Below are 23,130 nucleotides of genomic sequence, written 5' to 3' on the forward strand. Positions count from 1 at the left end.
ATGTTCTTTTTAAAACTTGAAAAAATCAAGTATAACATCAGAGGCAGGGGTGAATCATTTTTGGGAAAATGGCAACAATTTATTACCTACTTCAATGATGTACGTACCCTGGAGGTGGACTGAGGAGAGGTAGATGGTAAATACTAATCATCTTACTTTTTTTTTTTTCTGGTTGTTTGTTTGTTATTGTTTTTTGTTTTTGGGTGGGGTGTTATAATATGTAAAATGCAAATTTCCAATAAATATTCTATGATCAAAAAAAAAAAAAGATAAACACATGGCACAGTGAATTAATGAGGAAACATTTGGAAAAGCCCCAATTTGCCATGCTACATGAGAAAGTCATTGGAATGAAATGTGTTCTCATTTAGATGAGCATACAAGCATACAAGTGTGCAGCCACAGAAATCTACTGGCCATGTAAGCTGGTCATTATCTTTAAATATTTTAGCAGGTATTTAAGTAAGTAAAAAAAATACTTATAAAACACATTTACAACAGCTTCTGTTGACAAAAGTGCTGTACAAATTACTGTTTATCAATGCTTTAGACAAAAACATATGCGGACATTCAAACACGTCATTCCTACATACACTATTTACATTCAATCATTTCTAAAAAGCGATTCGAATAAACATATGTTTTAAGCTTTGATTTAACAGTGGACGCAGAGGAAGCATGTCCGAAGTGTACTATAGGCTATTCAAGAGCTTTGTTGCAGTGACCGTAAAAGCACAATCACCTTTCTGTTACTAACAGAATTCAAACATAATCATGAATAATATACATTTTATAAAACTGTATTTTCATATTGTTGTCCATATTTGTTAGTTATTTCAAAGAATGAGTCTACATTGTTGATGAGATTTTTCCTTTTCCTTTCAAGTAGAATATTTTGATGGTATCCTTGTGTGTGTTCAGTTCATTAAATGTCACCATATTTTATTCATGTGTTGTAGGAATTTGAAGTGACAGAGCAGCATGTAACTCTAATTAGCTCTGTTACTGTTGTAATGGGCTTGGACAGCTCTGGCCTCAGAGATCCTTATCCTTCTAACCACACAGTTGCTGAAGCAAAAATATCATCAAAACAGTCATCTATACAACAGGGACATATGCAATAAGCTCTGGTGACTGGGCAAGCAATCAACACATTCAAACTAGCAGAGATGCAGCTGTGTCAATTGCAATGTACACTGATCAGCCATAATATTAAAACCACTGAAAGGTGAAGTGAATAACATTGATTATCTCGTTACATTGTCACCTGTCAAGGGGTGGGATATATTAGGCAGCAAGTGAACAGACACTTCTCGAAGTTGATGTTTTGGAAGCAGCAAAATTGGGTTAGGGTTAGTGTATGGATCTGAGCAACACTGACAAGGGCCACATTGTGATGGCTAAACGGCTGGGTCAGAGCATCTGCAAAACAGCAGGTCTTGTGGGGTGTTGCCTGTATGCAGTGGTTAGCACCTATCAAAAGTAGTCCAAGGAAGGACAACCAGTAAACCGGCGACAGGGTCATCTGCGCCCAAGTTTCACTGACGCATGTGGGGAGCGAAGGCTAGCCAGACTGTTCCTAAGAAAGCAAGCTGGCAGAGGCAGTGTGATGCTCTGGGCAATGTTCTGCTGGGAAACTTTGGGTCCTGGCATTTATGTGGATGTTACTTTGACACGTACCACCTACCTAAACATTGTTGCAGACCAAGTACACCCCTTCATGGCAACGGTATTCAATAATGGCAGTGGCCTCTTTCAGCAGGATAGTGCGTCCTGCCACACTGCAAAAACGATTCAGGAATGGTTTGAGGAACATGACAAAGAGTTCAAGGTGTTGACCCTTCAAAGTGCCCAGATCTCAATCCAAACAAGTATCTCTGGGATCTGCTGCTAACGTCTTGATACCAGATACCACTGCACACCTTCAGAGGTCTTGTGGAGTCCATGCACATTCACAGTGCACACAAAGTGTGGTTCTCTCATGTGTGGTTCTCTTATTTTGTAAGGCAATTGTCATGTCAGCACATAAAAATGGCTGCAAAATGGGAATTATGTTTGATTACATAATCCGCTCAGTGTCGTAATGGTTGGGGAAATTGGCAACAGCCAGTATTTGCACATAATGTGGTTTCTATTTTTCCACTGAGTTCAAGGGTAGGGTCAGATTTTTGTGATAATTTTTAATAGCTGTATTTGTAATTACGTTACTGGAAGGTCCTCATAAGGATAATAGATAAACGTGTGTGTGTGTGTGTGTGTGTGTGTGTGTGTGTGTGCTTGTACAGTATATCTGTACATCAGAAAATATGCAATGTTAGCTGATATGGTAGGATAAAAAGGTTTTAAATGAACATCAATTGCTGTTCCCCAAATCACACAGAGGTTTTCTGTTCATAAAGGTTGTGCCACTAAAGATAGGAAGCTGCTGGTAGTTATCAGACTACTTACATGCTCGCGCTTAGAGTGTTGCCTTGACTCGCTCTCAACTTGGCTGGTTTGTTTTGCATTCTCCTTTTCTGCATTTGTGATTCTCCATCCTGCTCTCATATTTCACCACCTCCTTCCTCTGTTCGGTCAAAAGCAAACAGTCATTTTCATTAACTCATTCATTCATTCTTCAGTAAAAACTTTGGCTCACTGTGCAACAAGAAAAGTTTAACAAAGGATAGATACTGTACAGCCCAGCAAGAAAAGATTTTATTGTGCCACATCATGCACCCATGGTGTAAGAAAAGATCCTGGAAAGATTTGTGCTAGGTTCAAATCAAAAATCACAAAATGAAAGGAGAGTTGAGGAGAGTTGAGGAGACTTTCCTACTGCTCTGCAAAAATAACATGGAATACAGTTTAACTGCACATTTTTATAGTAGATTATTCTGTACGCAGCAGCCTGTTCATCAAAAAAGCAGTGGTGGAATGAGTACAAAACATACTGACTTAATTAAAAGTACTGCTACTGCTGTAATTAAAAGAATAAAAGTAATCAGGAAGTTGACTTGAGTAATTACTTTACAAATCACATTTTTACATGTCTACAATTGACACAACTAATCTGAAAATGTTCTATGTCTGAGGAATGCCTGAACACCAGCATCACAAGGCATAAAGAAAGGTAACAGTTAACTGCCTAGTTAACTTAACTAAATACTTTTGGGGTTTCAGTAGTTCTAGCTACATAGTTAGCTATGCTCCTTGGACATTATCCTGCATGTTACCTATAGGTTGTTGCAGCACCTACAATCGCATGACAGTGACATCTTAAGTTTAATACAGAACTTTCATTCTGTAAAACATAAAAAGTTCTAGATAAGTAGTCTAGCAAACTCGGCTAGCTAATTTATTACCTGTACATGTTTCTGCAGATTGTATATTGAGCTGTGAATGCCAATATCTCCACAGGTTTGGCTTGCATAACTTGTAGTTCATTATCATGCTGTTTCCTTTGAAGCATTTAAAGCTGAAGATACCTGATAAATTGGACCGATGTCTCAGACATTGCTGCTGCTGACTAAGCAGTTGGTGCTAAAAGTGTAGACTTCCAGTTCAGCATGCAGCTGCTTTATTTTTGGTTGGGCCTCAAAACTGAATTATTTATAAATTTGCACATACCGCCTATTAATTGGCTTATAGTCGTCTAGGATTAAATGCAATATTATTTGTTTTACTTAGAAACAATGATCAATAATAAATGTATATATTTATTATTATATTACATTATTATATTATTATTATATATACAACCATGGCCATACGCTTATCCCAAACAACAGTGGACAAATAAACACAACAGGGATGCAGAAGTTAAAATAACATGTTCAAACACCATTCCTCACACATGAAATTTAATTATTCTGGATTAAAAGTTGCAAATATAATAGAATTATCTCAAAGCTATAAAATATTTATGCACACACGTTTATGCAAAACTGTCTGAATCTTGCCTGTTCAGTTGCCATATTAAGCAACACAATGTAACTAATTTAGTGAATAAATGTGAGTTTAATAACATTTTACTTTTCATTGACCATATTCCTCACAGTGTTGTCCTGGCATAAGCCTAATTATACAAAGTATTTTTTTCTTTTTGTATATACCTGTAGCACCTAGTAGGGAAAAAGTCAGAAAACGTTTGGGCTAATAAGGGAAAGACACCTGACTCACATCTTTGGGGTGTGGCAAAACTTCTAATCTAGTAGAGAACACACAGTTCTGTGCAATAGTCTTAGACACATGCAAAGAAATGCTGTAGAGCAAAGGTGCCTTTGAACATAATGAAATTAAATGTTTCTACATTTAAAAAATACTATAAAGAGCAGTAAACAGAAATAAATGAAACGAAGTCGATATTTGGTGTGACGACCCTTTGCTTTAAAAAAAAATCAGTAATCTGAGGTAGAATTTGTGCAGTTTTATAAGGAAATGAGCTGTAAGTTTTATTGAGCATCTTGCAGAACAGCCACAGTTCTTCTGGAGACTTTGTTGCACTTGCTTCTTATTTAGTAATCATTGTGGTTCTATTAGATAATATTCTGCTTTCTTTAATGATATACAAACATTTTTTGTAACAGTTAATTTTGTAAAATCATAATAAAGTATTATGATTTAATTATACTAAAAAAGTACCATTACAGTGAAGCATGTACTCAAATACTGTTATCGAGAGTTCATTATCACCCTTTAAAAACAGTTAGTAATCAAATGGAAAATCATCCCCATGGATGCCTTTATTTAAATAGCACTCCATTTTGTAACACATTAAGATCTTGTTGTTAGTGAACTTGCCTTTTTCTTCAGTCCAGAGCTTTTAAACAGCTCTGTGGCAGACCATTTCCATTATTTCACAGTGGCTTTTAGACTGCAATTTGTGTTTCATACAGAGGGCATTTAGCAGGCGTAATTTTAGGTGCAGTTTTGGTAATGTCAGATGCATTTTGTGGCCGCAATGTAATGTTCTGTGCTGCTATTCCTCACAGATACAATGCAATGTAGCCTATATGATGCCTAACGTCATGTTTTTTTAAAAACATATAGCTGCTGCTCAGCAGATATTATTTGGATGGTGGAGCATTCTCAGCACAGCAGTGAACTGACATGGTCATGACATGGTAGCATGTGATATTTTGCTACAAGTTTAACAGGTTGTGCTGAGAATGCTCCACCATCCAAATAAAAATATCTGGTTAATGATGGTCCTGTGGCAGTGCCATATTCAGTAATTATATACCTACAAAAAAAAAAGTGTCTAATCATATGTAGATATATTAATACACAAAAAGGAGCCATGAAAATAATCTGAGCTTAATGGAGTGGCCTCCTTAGGTTGATTGTATACACACAGCTCACAACAGACACTCTGTCCATGCATGTGCTATGACTAAGCCACCCAGGCACTAACACCTACACATCTGATCATGCTGACTATACTTACATCATTCATTATACAGTCACGGCGGAATCTCAGCTTCTGTGCACCTTCTGCTCATACAGTGGAATCAGATCCTTTACTAACCAGCAATAATAACTACTGCCATATCACATAAAAAATTATAACTGACACTTACTGTAGTTAAACACCAAACAAAACCATTTGTTAGTTGCCCTAACATCCTATAACAAAAGTCTATTTAATATTATTTAATAATACCTTTATTTACTTTTGCATATACACTATTTATTGTTACCCAGTGTGGAAAGGCTGTAGAACAGAATAGAATTAACCTGCAATATGATATTGGCTGTCCAAAAAGCAGCAGTAAGGCATTAGTAAAAAGTCTTGATGTGATTGATGTATGCATGATGAACTACAAGGGCCACTGAAATATCAGGATAAAATGATGATTCATTAATGAACCAAATAAAGTGCTGTGGGAGGACATTTACAAGGAATACATTACAGGGATATTTTACATATTACAGATATGTTACTGTAGTCCAATATCATCATGTAATACTGACCATAACTTTAACTTTTAAAAAGTAAAACATTGTAGTTCTTTTTATTAGAAATTTGTGTACTAAAGATTTCTTTTTCACGGGAACCAGCAAGCTGACAGACATGAGAATTTAAGCATTTTTTAATGATTGCATGGATTTTCCTTGCACACAGAGCGTGTAACCAAGAGTACATTCATACAAAGCCACCTTAATCATGTGTGATCCTCCCAGACTGAGAATCTTTCATCATAAAACATAAAAGATCATTTATGAGATATTACAAGAATAATTGTATCAGTTACTGTGACCAGCTAAACTCAAGTGTGTTCATAGTAGAGCAATAATGATCCTAAGCCTCAGTCAAGACAACCTATGACAATCCCCAAACAAGAAATTATTAGTTACCTTCCATTTTGTTATTGTGACTCTTTTTCCTGTCCCTTGTAATTTTATTTCCCTTCCACAATGGTGTCCACCCCCGACACTCCCAAATAAAATGCACAGCATCCAGCATTTCAATTGTGACTTCACTTCCTGACTTTCATTGCCATTTCCTCCAGGAAGCATCTGGCACTGGATCTGGATCACAAAGATCATCAGTGATATAGAATAGTACAGCTGCTGTTAGATATATAACACTGCTTTAGGTCTCAAGAGATGTTTTACAAACCTACTGAAGTCAATCAACACTCATTTGAAACTGTTGATGTTAAGTGTGTGAGGTAATCTGAACTTACTGCTACTGTGGACAGAATTCTCTAGTGTAAAGAAGGGATGAACTCAGTGCATCCTGTTACACATATGTTGATAGAGGACTGAACTTGCTGTGGCTTCATGTCTACCAGTATATGCATACATGGTCATCACTTCTTAAAGAAAATCAGCCTTAAAGTCAGGTGTTTTGGGTGTTGTGTTTGATTGTTGAACCTTCGGCAGTGCACACTGCTTTTTCCTCGTTGTTCTCTCTTTGTTTTGATTCCATCTATCATTCTCCAGTGGGAGTGTGTCTGTGGGAGCGAATTATGAAAACTTTGGTTATGCGAGCGGCTAATTTCTTTTAGCGTTCCTATTGTTTTGCTTTAGCAACACCACCGCCCAAGAGGAAGTGGAGAGCCGTATCAAGACTGAGCACATATCCTGTTCATGTTGTCTTGGGAGGACCTCATAGGGTGGCTAAGAAAATAGGTGGTGGGTTAATGAGTCAGTGTGAGCTGGGACACTGACAGAGTCACTGCTGATGAACACAAGGCAGAAGAGAGAAACATGGACTACCAGACTGGATTATGTTTTCTCACCTTTCTGATTGTTGTCTTCGGCATCCCTGATTCTACTCAATTCTACTCCGTAAACTTGGACGTTTATTCGTTTGAAGAAGCTCAGAAATTATGTGCATCTGATGGCTCTCTGGCTAACATGCCTGACCAGGAAGAAACTTCAAAGATTCTGAAAGTCATTGAGGACAAAAGAGACCAAACCTCTTCCTCATTTTGGATTGGACTGAAAAAAGAGAGGACACAGTGTGTTCAGGAAAATCTTCCACTTAGGGGTTTCTACTGGACTGTAGATAACAGCACTAAATTTGATCTTAATAAATGGAAAGAAGAACCAAGTGGTACTTGCACAAATGCGCTTTGTGGACTACTCTCGGTGGAGTATAAAGGCTCTACAATAACCAGCTGGGGATTAGCTGCTAAGCCCTGCACCAAGAAATTTCCCTTTATTTGCAAACATAAAGGATCAAGTAAGAACACAGCATGTCCTTCTAAACCAAATATATTCGGGGCTCATGATATCACAGAAAGAACGAGTGATCCATATACGCTTTGGGTTTCTTGCACTGGCACAGACTTTATCACACTGACTTGTTCAAGGAGTACTGGTGAATGGAAGCTGGTAGGTGGAACAGAAAAAGACATCCACGAGCTTTGTCTTGAATGTAAAAATGGCTTCAAAAAAGATAAAGATGGAAACTGTGTGGATGTAGATGAATGTAAGCAAACCAATAATTGTAAATTCAATTGCATTAACACACAAGGCTCTTATCACTGTATGTGTATTAATGATATGGGGAATTTTCACAATGAAGACTCAGAAATATGCAAGAAAGCAAATACGTCCCTGATCATTTCAGCCACTGATCCCACTAACAAAGTCCGGGATAAACCAACCTCCTCTTCCGTGGACAAGAAGTCTCCTCCTTCATCTCAACCAACCACTGACACAACTACTGAAAGTGGGGTTAATATTGAGGAAAGCACTGGAGACCTGTCAAATATTGTCATCCCTTTAATTATAGCTTTGCTGATCTTTGTGGTGCTGGTTGTGATTATTGTGGCCATTGTGAAATACTGCCTCATGAGACGTGCTAGAAAACGGGCAAAGGAAAGGGCAGCAGCCTTGAAAGAATCAGTTGCTCTGAATGGATCAGACTCTATGGAAAAAGTGAATGAATATTCGGCTTAGCAAATGGCTTAACTGAAATGTTTAATTTAAGTATACACATGTCTTTGTGTCCACGTGAGTTTTCTCTGGGTTTCTCTGTTTTGCATCCATATCCCTAAACATGCTACTAGATGGACGATGGACTGACTAGTTTAAATAGCCCCTTTAAGGTATGAATGAGTGTGTGAATATGTATATATGTATGTGAATGTGTGTGTGTGTGTGTGTGTGTTCCTGCCTCACACCCAATATTCCCAGGATAGGCTCTAGAACCCCTGACCAGGATAAAAGGACTAAAGAAGATGAAGAAATGAACAGTCATGAAATATTGTGAAAGAACTCAGTGGTCTCACTGGCAATACCTGAAATGCACTGAATATATATAAGCCTACCTGTTTAATTGCTTTTTTATTCTGGAAATCATGCTTTTTAGCTTTGTTTTAGGCTGATGTAAATTCTAGAAATTTTGTATAAGAGGTGTAATTTGACAGAGATTTGAGTTTGCTATCTCAAAATTAATGTATTTGTATGAAAGTTCACAGGTCTTTCAATGATCTATAAAGAGATTTCTTTTTTTATGTCTGAAGTTCGGTATCTACAGTATCATGATGTGTCTTCACTCACGCACGCGCACACACACACACACACACACACACACACACACACACACACACACACACACACACACACACACAATAATAGTTGCTTACATTAGGCTCATAGCACTAGTGCAAGACCAAAGAAGAAAACACTAAACATGTATTTGCTGATTCACTACACTGTGAGTAAGAGGAAAATTGTGAAATTTTCACTTTTAGCTAAAATATTCTTTTAATTCAAACAAAGTTAAGAAAACAGTATAGACACAATAGAGGTATGCCACAAATAAGTTGAGCGACAAAGTATGGCAAGTTAGGGGACACAATCTTTTTCCTGCACGCATTTCCTTTAATGCACAGTGGGCAAGAAATTAACACAGAACTAAACAGAACATGCAGATTCACAGGCTACAGGCACTCCCACAAATTGCATTAAAGATGCAGGAGGCAGAAACCACCCTGAATATCATATTAAGCATTAATGTTCCTTTTGAATGTTTTGGTGGCATTTACTGAAAGTAACCACGGAGCCTTTTAAATCTTTTAACAAGTTCTATTAGAAAAGACTGGGTTCGAGAAAATGCTTGTCTGGCTCTCCTAAAACTGCTCATTAGTTAAGATTATTCGGTGTCAATGTTTTATTATAAATACTCTGCATATTTGTTTCAGTTTTGAGAATTGCTTGTTTCAAACATCAGGCTGAAATCTACACTATCTAATACAATCACGAGGCTTCAGTGTTATCTTCGATGTATCTACAGCAGTGGTCACCAACTCTCTTCCTTGAGATCTAGCTTCTTGTAGGTTTCCTCTCCAACCAAAATCTAACACACCTGTTTTACTTGATCAAGAACTTCTTAAGGCAATGATTAGATGGTCAGGTGGGCATGATTATGGTTGGACATAAAGTCTTCAGGAAGGTAGACCTGAAGACTTCGGGAATATGCCTGATTTAACCTATTTGATAAAACAGACGGGGGGGGGAGGTTAACAACTGATTCCTGCACACACGCACATAAATAAATAAATAAATAAATAAATAAATAAATAAGCAAGCAAACAAACAAACAAACAAACAAATACATAAGATATTCCAATGACCATGGCAACGACATGTACGGTGTGTTATCTGTTCAAGTCATCAAACTGCAAACCCAGTGCAGCTCACTACAGTGTAGTAGTCCTGGAGGTGCACGTGCCGTTCCTGTACGCGCTGTCCGACTCCATGTTGTCCGGCTGAAACTCGTCCACACTGTACCCGCGACTTTTCAGCGCCGTGGCATAGTAGTCGATGGGCTCCTCAGCGGCGCTGTCCACCCACCGGAGGCATAAAATCCTTTGGAAGGAGCGTTTGAAATTGTCCGAGAGAAAGCCGTAGAGGATGGGATTAGCGCAACTGTTGGCATAGCCCAAAATCACGGCCAGCTGACTGAACGTGGCGTTGTGGCGCTCCTCGAACACGTTCACGAGCTGCATGACGTGAAATGGCATCCAGCAAATCACGAACACCGTGACCACCATCATGACCATGAGCGTGATCTTTCTCTCGGACTTTTTGCGCTGTTGCCAGCCCGCTTTCAGTGCCACAACTCTTAGCTTCGCTATGATCAGGACGTAACACATGCATATGGCGAGCACCGGGAAAAGGAAGCCCATGAGAAAGGCGTAAATCACGAACACTGCCATCCACCGACGCTGCGGCTCGGGCATCTGCATGTTACATGCGACCGAGCCGTCCGAGTTTGGTGTGGAAGTGGAAAATATGATGATGGGCAAAATGACCAGGATGGAGAACATCCACACGCCCAAGTTGACCATCTTGGCAATTGTAGGTCTCCTATACCGGGCCGCTTTGATGGGGTGCACTACGGCGATGTATCGGTCGATACTTAGGACAGTTAAGCAGTAGATACTGGTAAACATATTGATGGCGTCAACGCTTAAAACCAGACGGCACAAGAACGAGCCGAACGGCCAGTGGTGAAGCAGCGAAGATGTAACCAAGAAGGGCACACTGAGCATCAGCAGCTCGTCCGCAATCGCCAAGTTCAAAATGTAAATGTTTGTAGCAGTTTTCATCTTGGCATACCTGAATATGACATAAATGACCATGGAGTTGCCACAGAGTCCGACCAGGCACACGACAGAGTAGATAAAGGAGATGAGGATCGCGCTGCCGTGAGCTTCACCGAGCGTTTCATTGCCAGATGAATTAAAGAACAAGTCGTCTTCCAGGTGCGGGAATGTGCTGTTAGTCAGCATACTGACACTGTATACAGTCTCCTGATCCGGATGACAGAGCAGTGTATGTGTGTGTGTGTGTGTGTGCGTGAGAGAGAGAGAGAAAGAGAGAGAGAGACCTCAACGGATCTCCGGTCGTGTTGTTTTTAAGTGCAGAAGGCGCATCTTCTCGCTTCTCTTGTCTAATCTCGCCGCAGCGCGCGCACCTGCACCCAGCGCCTCCGTGCAGAGTTCCGCTCCCTCGCGCTGGGCTCAGGCTCCCGACGTCACACGCTGCACAATGACGTTCCTTTGAAAAACGACTCTGTCAAAACGATTCGTTACTTTAGACGTCACACGATGGCAACTTTCCCCATTGCGTTCTGTAGCCTAATTTATGTTGTTTTCAATCGCAGGGCATCACAAACTGTATAGGTGACTTCCTGCGCCGGGCATCTAGCTGTAATAACTAGTGGATGTAATAGTATAGTAATGTGTTCAAAATCCTTAAGCTATGTTATATTGTACTCAACTGTCATTTTCTCATTATGATATAAACTTTATTCATAGCTGTATTGTATACAACGTAATGTATTAAGATGAATATCATATTCCTTCTATGAATAATTTACCAGCCAATAGGATTTCAGCAGTTGTACTCTCTCTGCAAGCAAAAACATTCAGATACGTTTCCTATATTTTAGTTTAATAATGCATTGTAATGTATTTCGACTCCAATTTGGATGCGTTGTGTGTGATTCTTGCTATATGCCAGCTGTATTCGAAATTCAAGTTATATTTGAAACACATGCTTATTTCTGGCACCATCTAGTGTTGGCGCACATATCAGAGGAGGCCAAATGTGTTTTGTTAAACTCAGATGCTCAGGGAAAGAGATGTAAATGTAAAGTAGGCTTTGAGAGTACATAGTCAAAGTAGTTTTAGCACATTGTGGACTTTCAACCCTGGACTTTCAATATATGTTAAACTTATTAGCATTTGAAATATTTTTGGTGTTGTTGCAATAAATTATATTCCATTTTTAATGTTAAAACATAGTCATTTGTTTAGAAAGAAAATAACCCATTCTTAAATCGGTTTATTGGATATATAATAATAATAATACCAATAAAATTCACGTACATTATATGGCACTCACATATGTGGTTCTTCCTCAAACTGTTTCTAAAAAGTTGGATGTCTTTGTGTACTATAAAATTAAGAATTTCCCTTCACTGGAACTAAAAGTCTATAACATGTTCTAGAAAGACAGTGCTCCTGTGCACAAAGCGAGGTTCGTAAAGATATGGTGTGCCAAGGTTATAGTGAAAAACCTTGTATGTCTTGTACAGAGCCCTGACCTCATCCCCATTGAACAAATCCCCACTGCCATGCTCCAAAATCTAGTGGGAAGCCTTCCCAGAAGAATGGATGTTATTATAACAGCAAAGGGGGATTCAGTCTGGAATGGGATGTTCAGCAAGCAAATATGGGCGTGATGATCGGGTGTCCACAAACTTTTGACCATATAGTATACAAAAAAGAGTATATTGAGTTTTTAGTGAGCCGTGTTTGAGTCTGAACTTCAAATAAATTAAAATAAAACAGTGAGTGTACTGTGCTGCAGGGGAATATTCACCTGCACAAATGTGGCTGAGGATGCTACATTGTGTCCTGAAACATCCTAAATTCTTCAATGACCACACACAAAAGAATCATCAGGCTGAAGAGCTAAAAAGAGTATTATTTGTATGAAATACTACCCTTTTCATCATCAAAGTGGGTGTGTATATTCTAGATATGAGGTATTATTGTTATAACTGGAAAATACTACTTTATTTCCCTTTTTTATTATCTATTGAGATGTTAATGAATACATAAATGCTGTTAAATGTCCTCTTTCTCTAAATAGAGAGGGAGTGCTGTAGTGGAAAACGCCACACTTATCAATTCAAGGAGAAGGACAACAAGGATCATTTAAAGCCCATTTGCCTTCCACATTTCCATAAATTACCATCACTCTGTCAGTACATTTACAAATGTGGCTTGCTGTGAATCTTTAATTCGGAATTGCTTGGATATATAGGGAAGCAAAGCATCAGGGAAAATGTTTATGTTAATGTCCCAACAATAAAGTGTATTTTATGATCAAAGCAATATATTATAATTTTAAAGATGGTGGGTGTGGAATGAGTATATGGAGAATTGAATTGCTCACTAAAGCACCACCTGTTCATTGATATTCCCAGGTTTAATCTCCAATCATGCAAATTTCGTATCCTGATATTAGGTCCATTTTAGGTTGCTGAACAAATGCTGTAGAAATCTAGCATTGCGTTTACCCTGTAACCATAGCAACCATCTGCCTCTTGTTTTGCACAAAAGAATAAGGAGTGTCTTAGTTATATGAGCTGGAATGTGTTTTTATTTTCTTTATAGTATTGTGTCCTATAAACAAGGTACAATCTCAAAAGGTTTAGGCCAATCTTTTTTTTTTTTTTTTAATATTTGGTATCTAATGTCAGGTAGCTCAGATCAGACTTTAAATAACATTTTCTGTCACCGCCAAAGTTAGCTATAGCCAGCTAAATACAAAGGCAAGATTAATATTAGCAGTTAGAATAAAAGAATTAGAATGCATGCTTGCTTAAGAGAAATTACAAGCTTACTTCTAAGACAGAGAAGTTTGAGAAAGCAACTATCAAATACTTTCACAAGTCAGCACCCAGTTGTCTGCCATGTACACATTCTGGAAAGGACCTTTATCTAAGTCAAACTGGACCATAACCGTCTCTGTCTACATTAGCACTTATCATCCAACAACAATGTCATCCTGACATGGTTCCCTCACTGGTTTCACTCTGATTCACATCTCGGAACCCCAGTGTCATGTCAGTCTCACAATGCCAATGTCTCACACTGTGAGTAAATGGTGAGGACTTTCCTGAGGAAGCCCTTAATCAAAGGTGAAACATCTTCTGTTTTCTTGACTGAATTACATCTTGACTGAAAAATTAGTCCATTTACCAGAGAATCTATTGAAAAAGTAATTTTTTTGCTTAGTTGTTTATGCTTGGAACCTTCAAGAATTTGGCACAGAGAAGGGATATCAACAGTGCTCATTTGAAATTAAGTAGCCTAAATTTCAATGTATTGTAATAATTTGCTACTGCTGTATTTTCCCATTTACTCTTGGTAGATTTTAGTGCAAAATCGAAATCTGCAGTTTCTGCAGAAAGTTAATTTTATCAATAAAGAATTGTGCAGCCTCATTTGTTACTTTTTTTTAGGGCTGACCTTCCAGATGCAAGCACTTTATCATTGTCATATGGAAAAATATGAAGTCCACTGAGACATTTGAATATATTTTTATTTCTAGAAGTTCCCCACAGTGATAAAAAAAAGAGATCAAAAGATTTCACAATGCCATTAAGCATAACAGAACAAGTAATAAATATATTGATTAGATTGACTAATGATCACATTTTTTTTCAGGGATATAAATACATGAACTAAGCATGCCAAATGTCATCAACAGTCTTAAATGAATACTATATTTGAACATAATCATACATCAAACTACAGTATAGTGTATGGATAATATTCATTCATCTTCAGTAATTGCATTATCCTGGTCAGGGTCATGGTGGAGACAAAGCCAACTGCCAGTAGCACTGGGTGCAAGGCTGAAGAATTCGCCCTGGATGGGATGCCAGTCCATTGCAAGGAACCATTCACATACACACTCATATACTCATTCACACCTTGGGGCAAGCCAGATTAGCCAGTCCTCTTATGTGCATGTATTTGGACAGTTGGAAGAAACCGGAGAACCTGGAGGAAACCCATGCAAACACAGGGAGAACATGTGAAACCCCATACAGTAACACCAACTCAAAATTGGAACCTGGCTTTGTGAGACAGCAATGCTACCCAATGCCCCATCGTGCTGCTGTGGACGGATAATAGGGTAAGTGAACTCGACAAATATATGAAATACTTTAATATTCTTTAAACTATGCACCCCTATGCAACCTTGCTTTTGCTGAAGGTTTACTTAGTGCTTAATAAAGAGCTGCTATTTTTGTTCTCAGGCTTCACGTACACATAACCAGGCCCCTAGCTCAGACTGCATGTTAACCTTATCCGCATATCACTTCAGAAAAAGGCCTGTGTCATATTACAAAGGCCACTAGCAGTGTGAACTGTAACATGCTAAATTGCAATTAAAACTGAAAATAAATGAAAGCAATTGAAAATGATTTGATCAGTTTAATTAGAACTGTAAATGAATAGTTAGTGCAGTGCTCCAATCTGTGTAGGGCAATTAAGGACTCTCAGGCTGAAGTTGCTGTTATCTCCCTATAATGACACATCTTTCATTGGCAGAATTGCTGCTTAAGGCATATATTAAGGCCCAATAAATGAGATAAGGATGGTGATATGTAAGTTCTGCAATAACAGAGCAAAAATTTCATTTTAAATTTCCAAGATAACATGGCATAACATGGATAATGTGCCAAGGTCCTTACATTTTATTTGGACAATATAGTTTTCATTAAGAAAAACTGACTCCTCTTTCCACATACATAAAAAAAAAAAGTACTTTGATTAAAGTGAATTATCCTTGAAAACAAAATTGTAGACCCTGGAGCAGCAAATGTTGAAAGGTTCGCTAGCTAGAAAGTCAGCTGTGACCAGTATAGGTAGAAAATCTCTCTTGGCCTTTTATTGTCCTCATCATAGCCACAGTGCATGAAAGCATTACTTGTTCTACATAGGCTTCCAGGAGGAAAGGGGTAAGTGAATATACAATAAAATTATTTTCGCATACTCTGTGCCAAGTCATGGCCATATATGCTTAACATAGCCACAAAACACTTTGACAAAAAGATTTTTAAAAACCTATTTTGCACTCCATGTTGCTTTCACTCCTAGTTCCATTGATCTGAATATGCTGTGATGCTGTCAGAGTAATATGTTTGTATTCTTAACTTGGATCCATGCTGCTTGGAGAATGCTCTTTCATTACTAAGCAATGAATTCAAGCAGACCAAACAATTCCTACATGCCAGGCTATTGAGAAATACTTCCTAATATGCACCAGGCATGTGGTTCATATTGAAATGTGCTGTTAGTCATTCTGATAGTAGGCTGATTAAAGCTTCTCTATATCCATGGTGGAATGCTTGTGCCTTTCAAATGGTGATCAGTTTCTGACACTGAATGGATAGTGAATACTCTGACGGCCGCACATTGAGAATAGATTACATTCTGATTTGAATAACAAAATGCAGAGTTCAGACTGAACATCACTATTAATCAAGTGTCATTCAAACCGTTTGTATGCAGCATTCTAGCCCTTAGGCTCTGTAAGTCTTCGCACTGCTCTCATGAGAATATGTTTTAAGATTAGGAGAAGCAATGAAAATGGACATACATTTTTAAAGAGAAGACATAAAACACATTTAAGTTGTTTGCAACTATTTCTAACTGTCACAGTCACATCTGCCCCCTCAGCCCATCGCTTCTCATGGAAACAGCTGAATCTCTTCATTGTTCATTAAGGCCAATTCAAAGCATTTGTAAACATCCTTGTGTGTTTCATGATACAGTACTGTTGCCACTTCACAGGTCCAGGGTTCGATCCTGAGCTTGTGTCTGTGCAGAGTTTCACATGAGTTTCCTCTGGGTTTGCTGGTTTCTTCCCTCTTCCCCAAAACATGCTCATCATTGGATTGTCTACAATACACTCCCCATAGGTGTGAATGAGTGTGTGAATGTGTGTGTTCATGGTGCACTGCAGTGGAGTGCCACCTCATCCAGGGTGTATTCCTGCCTTGCAGACAGTATTTCTAAAACAGGCTTCAACGACAACCCTGACCATGATAAAGCAGTTAGTGATGGTTAATGAATGAATGAATGAATGACACAAATACCCTTCTATTTTAACCAATGTTTAAACCCAAACCAGTCAGTTCCATGTCAGTGGTTTTAATGTTATGATTGATGGTGTATGTCACCCACACCATCAACCATAACATTAAAACCACTGACAGGTGACATGAATAATATTGATTATCTCATTACAATGGCACCTGTCTTGTACACCAAGTACACCCCTTCATGGCAACGGTATTCCCTAATGTCAGTGGCTTCTTTCAGCAGGAGAACACACTCTGCCACACTGCAAAAATTACAAAGTGTTCAAGGTGTTGACTTGGTCTCCAAATTCCCCAGATCTCAATCTGATCGAGCATCTGTGGGATGTGCTGTACAAACAAGTCTGATCCATGGAGGCCCCACCTCACACCTTAGAGGATCTGCTGCTAACGTCTTGGTGCCAGATACCACAGCACACCTTCAGAGGTCTTGTAGAGTCCATACCTCGACGGGTCAGAGCTGTTTGGCAGCACAAGGGGGACCTAAACAATATTAGGCAATATTAGGTTTTAATGTTAGGGATGATTGGTGAACATTTGCTATATGTCAGTAATCAATTTCTTATACATGTGTGGGCCAGAGGTACAGCTAACTAAAAAGTGACATTCTGAGCTGTGATGTATATGTAGCTTTGAGACCACATATTTAAACTTCTTCCAAACACAGCAGAAGTTTTTAATTCACTCTCCTTACATTGTACAAAAATGGTTCTTAAAGACATTTAAATATAAATCATGAATTACTTAACCTCTCCAGACCATCATTCCTCACTCTAATAACTATACAGTAAGATTTTAATGTAGCTTCCAAATAATAAATAGTAGTTACTGAATAACCAGGAATAAAATTTTATGAAAAAGCACTACAACAGCTGATCCAGTTAATGCAGTTTGTATGGCACTTTAGCAAGCCAGAAAAGTGTTGTAAATTACAGCTAATCATTAGTCATTACATTTCACATGCACAAGAGCACATTGTCTCTTTCTAACAGGGAAGATGCACTCTATTCTTGGGGAACCATAAAAATTAAAAGGGAGATTGATTGTGAATGAGGAAGTCAAGCATATACTCAGAACTGAATAATACCTTTAAGTGCCTGAATGTATTCTGCACATGGAAAAGTGGTAACGAAAAAGAAAATCTGCAATAGAAAAGAATGTCTGTGACTATTTAATATTCTTATGATTCTCGGAAACACACAGCAGAGTAATGTGCAAAAGAATATGTGCTATTGATTTTGATTGTCATGGTCAAATCCACCTCCAACCTGAAGGCACCTGCATTTAGATGTAAGAACATCCTTAAAAATATTTATAGCAAATGATTAAAGTGCAACAAGTGTTTACGTATATATTTTTCATCTTTAAATGTGTGTGTGTGTGTGTGTGTGTGTGTGTGTGTGTGTGTTTGTCAAATTACATATTGGCAAACTGATAGTTGGTTCAAGGACCTTATCATATATGACAGATAATTGAATTCCTGACTAATGAAGCCCCCATATTGTGCACAGTGTGAGCTCCATAAAGACTGCAGCAAGTTTACAACAAGGTTGGTATGGAAGAACTCAAGACAGTGCACCAGAGCATCTCACCTGACATCAGTAACCAACTTCATTAATGCTCTTCTGGCTGAATGGGCAAACATTTCCACAGCCACAATCCAAAATCTAGTGGGAAGCATTCCCGGAAGAGTGGAGGTTATTATAACAGCAAATGGGGACCAACACTGGAATGGAATGTTCAACATGCACATATGGGTGTAATGTTTAGGTGTCCAAAAACATTTGACCTTATTGTGTATTCAAGTAACAGTTGTCAACTACTTCCTACATACACAACATAGACCATATGATTTATTTTTATTAAGATTTGTTTTTATATAGTTTGTTTTTATATTGGTATATCATTGCATGGATATCATATTCACAGTTGTAAGAGTCTACCTGTCTCTTGTTGACAGAGATGTCAGAGATGTAAAGGAATATAGAATAAACATAGAGAACACATTGTAAAAAGTCACAGTAACACATATTCCATAAATGTTTTGTACCATCGTCTGTGTTTTTCCTGACAGGATAAGGATGGGAAGGGTGGGCTGAGTGTTTGGAAGCTACCATCAGGAAGGCAATGGCTTTGGCAACATTCTGCAGAAAATACTGGATGGCTGCCTGCTGGAGCAGAGACAAGCCCAGAACTGCATTCTGGACTAAATAGTGTCCAGAATGGAGTAAAGATTGCCAAGGTTCTCTACCAGTATATAGTAGCAACTCTTTCAGCAACCATGTCATCAAAGTTTATGCAAAAAAAGAAGGAGCATATTCAAAGTTTCAGATATTCTTACATAACTTTACTAAAATCACAATTACTTCAATTTAATATTTCTCTTGTGTGGCTCAAGGGAAGAGGGCTTTGTTTCAAATACATATGGGTCATTTGATTTATAGTTATATTTGTAGTTAAGAGTAATCTCTTCATGGAGTATCAATTCTTGGTCAGTATTGTTTGTGTGTGAACTGCACAGCTAGATTTGCTTCCTTTTAGTACGATAATGATTTTGTAATTAGGCCTAGACAGTTTTCTACTACTACCTAAAACAGCTAATAAAGATGTTCATAGGCAGTTTCTAATTAAAATAAGGAGGAGGATACAGGTCTCGCGTCCCATCAGTGAATCAATTCCTTTGTTCCACTCTGTTGCATATTGAATTCTGCTGTTTGCCGGGTCAAACTGTTCCATATCACACAAATACTATCCTGTAACAACATTAAAAGGTGATGTCCTTTATTTCTACATTCATAAAGAAGGTTCAGCCGAATAGTATTTGCACATTAAACAATAATGAGAACGATTTAAGTGATATTGTAGACTATATATATAAAATAATTTGTCTGCCTAAGACTGGAGCATCTTTCATGGCTAAAAATCAGTTTTTAATACTGGGGCAATAACATGTAATAACAGCTTATTCCCTTTGTGATAAGCTTTGGTTCGGCAGTTATAAATCCTGTTATGTACAGACCCCTGTAGCATTACTAAATATTTTTATAGCATCATAATTCTGGTCCATCTGTAGCATGTAGAGCAGCCTCAAGATATTGAAGTCCAGAAATTTTTAAGTAACAAAACTGCAAAATGCTAGAAAAATGATTAACCCACTATTAAGACAAATCGTCACCTCACAAAACAGCACATTTTTTAACTACCACCTTTGGGGGGGGGGGGGGTGGTTGTCGGGGGTGCACCCTCAGTAAACTTCCAGCTTTCTATGTTTACACAAAAGAAAATGAGATACTGAAGGAAGAGGCTGATTTTTTTTTTTTTTTTTTTTTTATCAGTTCTGCAATTTCTAGCACTCTGTAGATTGGTGAAGGATACAGAAAACAACTCGGTGAAAAAGTTTCAGAATAGCTATTAGCTAATAGCTAAAGTTACCTCAGTGGTTTGAATCTGTATCTGTAAAACATTTCACAGCCTGGGCCTACCAAGCCATATCATCCTATGCAAATGATATAAAGGTACCATTCTGAATTTATGCACACTCACCAGCAAAAGAATGAACCTGTTTTTTTTAGAATGTATTTAGGAAAAACACTCCATAGAAAGGTTCAAATCAAACTGATGCAAAGAGATCATTATGCAAATGGGGTTCATACATCTCTTGTCTGATGGATTTTAAAGGCTGTTACAGCTGAGCACATACCATTATTGTCTCATATAATTTAGTAAGATCATATCCCTGTGATGATATGCACCTTCATTTGTGGAAGTCAGACTAGCTACTAAACAAAATGAAATTCTCAGTGATTGACAGCTTACTGTTACAGTCAAATTGTATTCACTGCCACAATCAATTCTCAAAGACTAAAAGACTCTGGAGCAGCTGGAAACATCATGGCAAAGGACATGGCAGTCCAACTCAAGCCTCCACATCTGTAGAAAGACTCCTCACTCATAATGAGACAATAATTCCTGTGTTAAAAGGATTTCAAAGAGATGTAGCAATATAGAAAGCAACATGTCTCCCTGCTCATAGACCAGAGGATTTCACTATAGAGTTTCTGGCTGTCACCAACCCTCCCCAAAACAATTCCACTTTATCCTCATTCAGCTGCTGAAATTAAATCTGTGGATTATCAGGCCATCTATAACCCAGCTTCTGCTGGATTCTTCTTCGTGAAAGTATGAGGGTTTGTTTCTTTCCATTGACTGAACAGACTTTAATGCATTTACTATAAATAACTATTTTACTGAAGAATTATAGGGGACTTTACTGTCATACTGTAAAAGCAAGGCATAAGATCAGCACATTATACAGACCTAGTTTTGGAATCATTGTGACCATCAGTGAAGAGGGGTGACGTGGCACAGAGTGGCGCAAATGTAAAAAGGGATGCAATTTAGTGTGCTATCCAATAAATATCCAATCAAATCATCTATTCTCCATACCTTTAAGATCCAGTTGTGTGCAGTGTAGCACAGCAACACTTTCATAATGACATACAAATAGATTTTACTTACATACTTAAGATTTTTAGTAACAACGAAACGGAAAAGAAAGGCTAAATGCATTTTAAATATTATTGTCTGAATACTGATGAGAAAACAGCACAATCTGTTGCTTACTTGCTTATCATGTATATCATGATTGGATTCCTATACTGCATATCTATATCACACCTGACCAACTTGTCAGCTATTTATTAAGCCTTTCATGGACTAGATTAGATGTGCTTTGAGTGTTTGAAGCCTTCACATTTTGAAGAGCTGTGGATCTACAGTACTCTGCCCTATATAAGAGAAGTCCTTGTCCTATTCCACCGGTTTACGTGCAATTATGTGAACTTGCATGTGTATCTGATGCCACCTAGTGACCTGATACAACCCACACCACAGAGACAGTAACTATTATAATAAACAGACATGACTTATTTTTCATATTGTTCATAAAGATTATGTAAGTTTCCCATAATGTTTCATTTTGGCTCAAACTATTGTTTTCCCCATACACTGGTTACTGATCACTGAGTCTTTATATACAGTATGTCCACCAGGGGTAGACAAAGTACTGAGAAATTATACTTATGTAAACATATATGAAACATATACTATACAGATAATGTGTAATAGTGTTACTCAAATACAGCTGGAAGTATCCAGCCAAAAAATTACTCAAGTGGAATGTAAAAAGCTGCTACTTGTAAATGTACTCAAGAATTAAAAAGTAAAAAAAAATAACTTTTTAACTGATAAAGTTAATGTTATGCAACTTTATTTGCTAAAATACTTAGATGATTTTTGTTTTAAAGAAACTATGCCATAAATTATGGAATCACTCAATGTTGAGAAAAAAAATATGGACAACAAAAAAAAATCATAATTAGTACTTTGTTGCTACTCCTCTGGCTTTTATGACTGCCTGAATTCTTTGAGGAATGGGTTCTTTAATGAAAAACAATTTTCTCCATCAATCTGGTTCCAATTTTCTTGAATAGAGGTTGGAAGCTTTGCAGGATGGAGCCTTGTCATGGATCAAATTTTTTAATTTCCAGCATTAATATAACATTTTTCCAGGGTCCGGGGTTCGATTCCCGCTGGGACCGTGTGTGCGCGGAGTTTGCATGTTCTCCCATGAGTTTGCATGAGTTTGCATGCTGCGGGGGTTTCCTCTGGGTGCTCTGGTTCCCTCCCCCAGTCCAAAGACATGCATGGTAGGCTGATTGGCGTGTCTATAGTGTATGAATGGGTGTGTGAGTGTGTATGTGATTGTGCCCTGTGATGGACTGGCACCCTGTCCAGGGTGTACCCTGCCTGATGCTTACTGGGATAGGCTCCAGGTTCCCCCGCGACCCTGAAAAGGAGTAAGCGGTTGAAGATGGATGGATGGATGTTATTGAGTTGATCTGCTTTTCCTAAAGAAAAGCTTTAACACTCTTTGCTCTGTGGCAAGATGCATTATCATCCTGAAAAATTACTTCATCATCAATAAACCTAGT

General features: G+C 38.0%; 2 protein-coding genes across 3 annotated transcripts; one reads left to right on the top strand and one right to left on the bottom strand.

Moving 5' to 3' along the window:
• Positions 1-7,090: 7,090 nt before the first annotated feature.
• Positions 7,091-8,962, top strand: clec14a (C-type lectin domain containing 14A). The gene has a single exon (XM_053633560.1). It carries the CDS (start codon positions 7,198-7,200, stop codon positions 8,395-8,397), a length of 1,200 nt encoding a protein of 399 aa, XP_053489535.1. The 5' UTR covers positions 7,091-7,197; the 3' UTR covers positions 8,398-8,962.
• Positions 8,963-9,045: 83 nt separating this feature from the next.
• Positions 9,046-11,478, bottom strand: sstr1a (somatostatin receptor 1a). Of its 2 annotated transcripts, none has more exons than XR_008386826.1 (2): positions 11,336-11,478; positions 9,046-9,932 (listed from the first exon to the last, which is right to left on the bottom strand). XR_008386826.1 is itself a non-coding variant. In XM_053633561.1 (2 exons), the coding sequence occupies exon 1, from the start codon at positions 11,235-11,237 to the stop codon at positions 10,143-10,145; it is 1,095 nt and encodes a 364-aa protein (XP_053489536.1). In that variant the 3' UTR covers positions 9,046-9,932; positions 10,095-10,142. The 2 variants fall into 2 exon arrangements, 1 of the variants encoding a protein (XP_053489536.1); XM_053633561.1 differs by lacking the exon at positions 11,336-11,478 and adding an exon at positions 10,095-11,237.
• Between the last annotated feature and the right edge of the window lie 11,652 nt (positions 11,479-23,130).

This window comes from Ictalurus furcatus, chromosome 9 (assembly GCF_023375685.1).
Source record: "Ictalurus furcatus strain D&B chromosome 9, Billie_1.0, whole genome shotgun sequence".
Lineage (NCBI taxonomy): Eukaryota > Metazoa > Chordata > Actinopteri > Siluriformes > Ictaluridae > Ictalurus > Ictalurus furcatus.

Excerpts from the sequence above, each read along its gene's own strand:
- clec14a (XM_053633560.1), top strand. The coding sequence starts at position 7,198 with ATGGACTACCAGACTGGATTATGTTTTCTCACCTTTCTGATTGTTGTC.
- sstr1a (XM_053633561.1), bottom strand. The coding sequence starts at position 11,237 with ATGCTGACTAACAGCACATTCCCGCACCTGGAAGACGACTTGTTCTTT.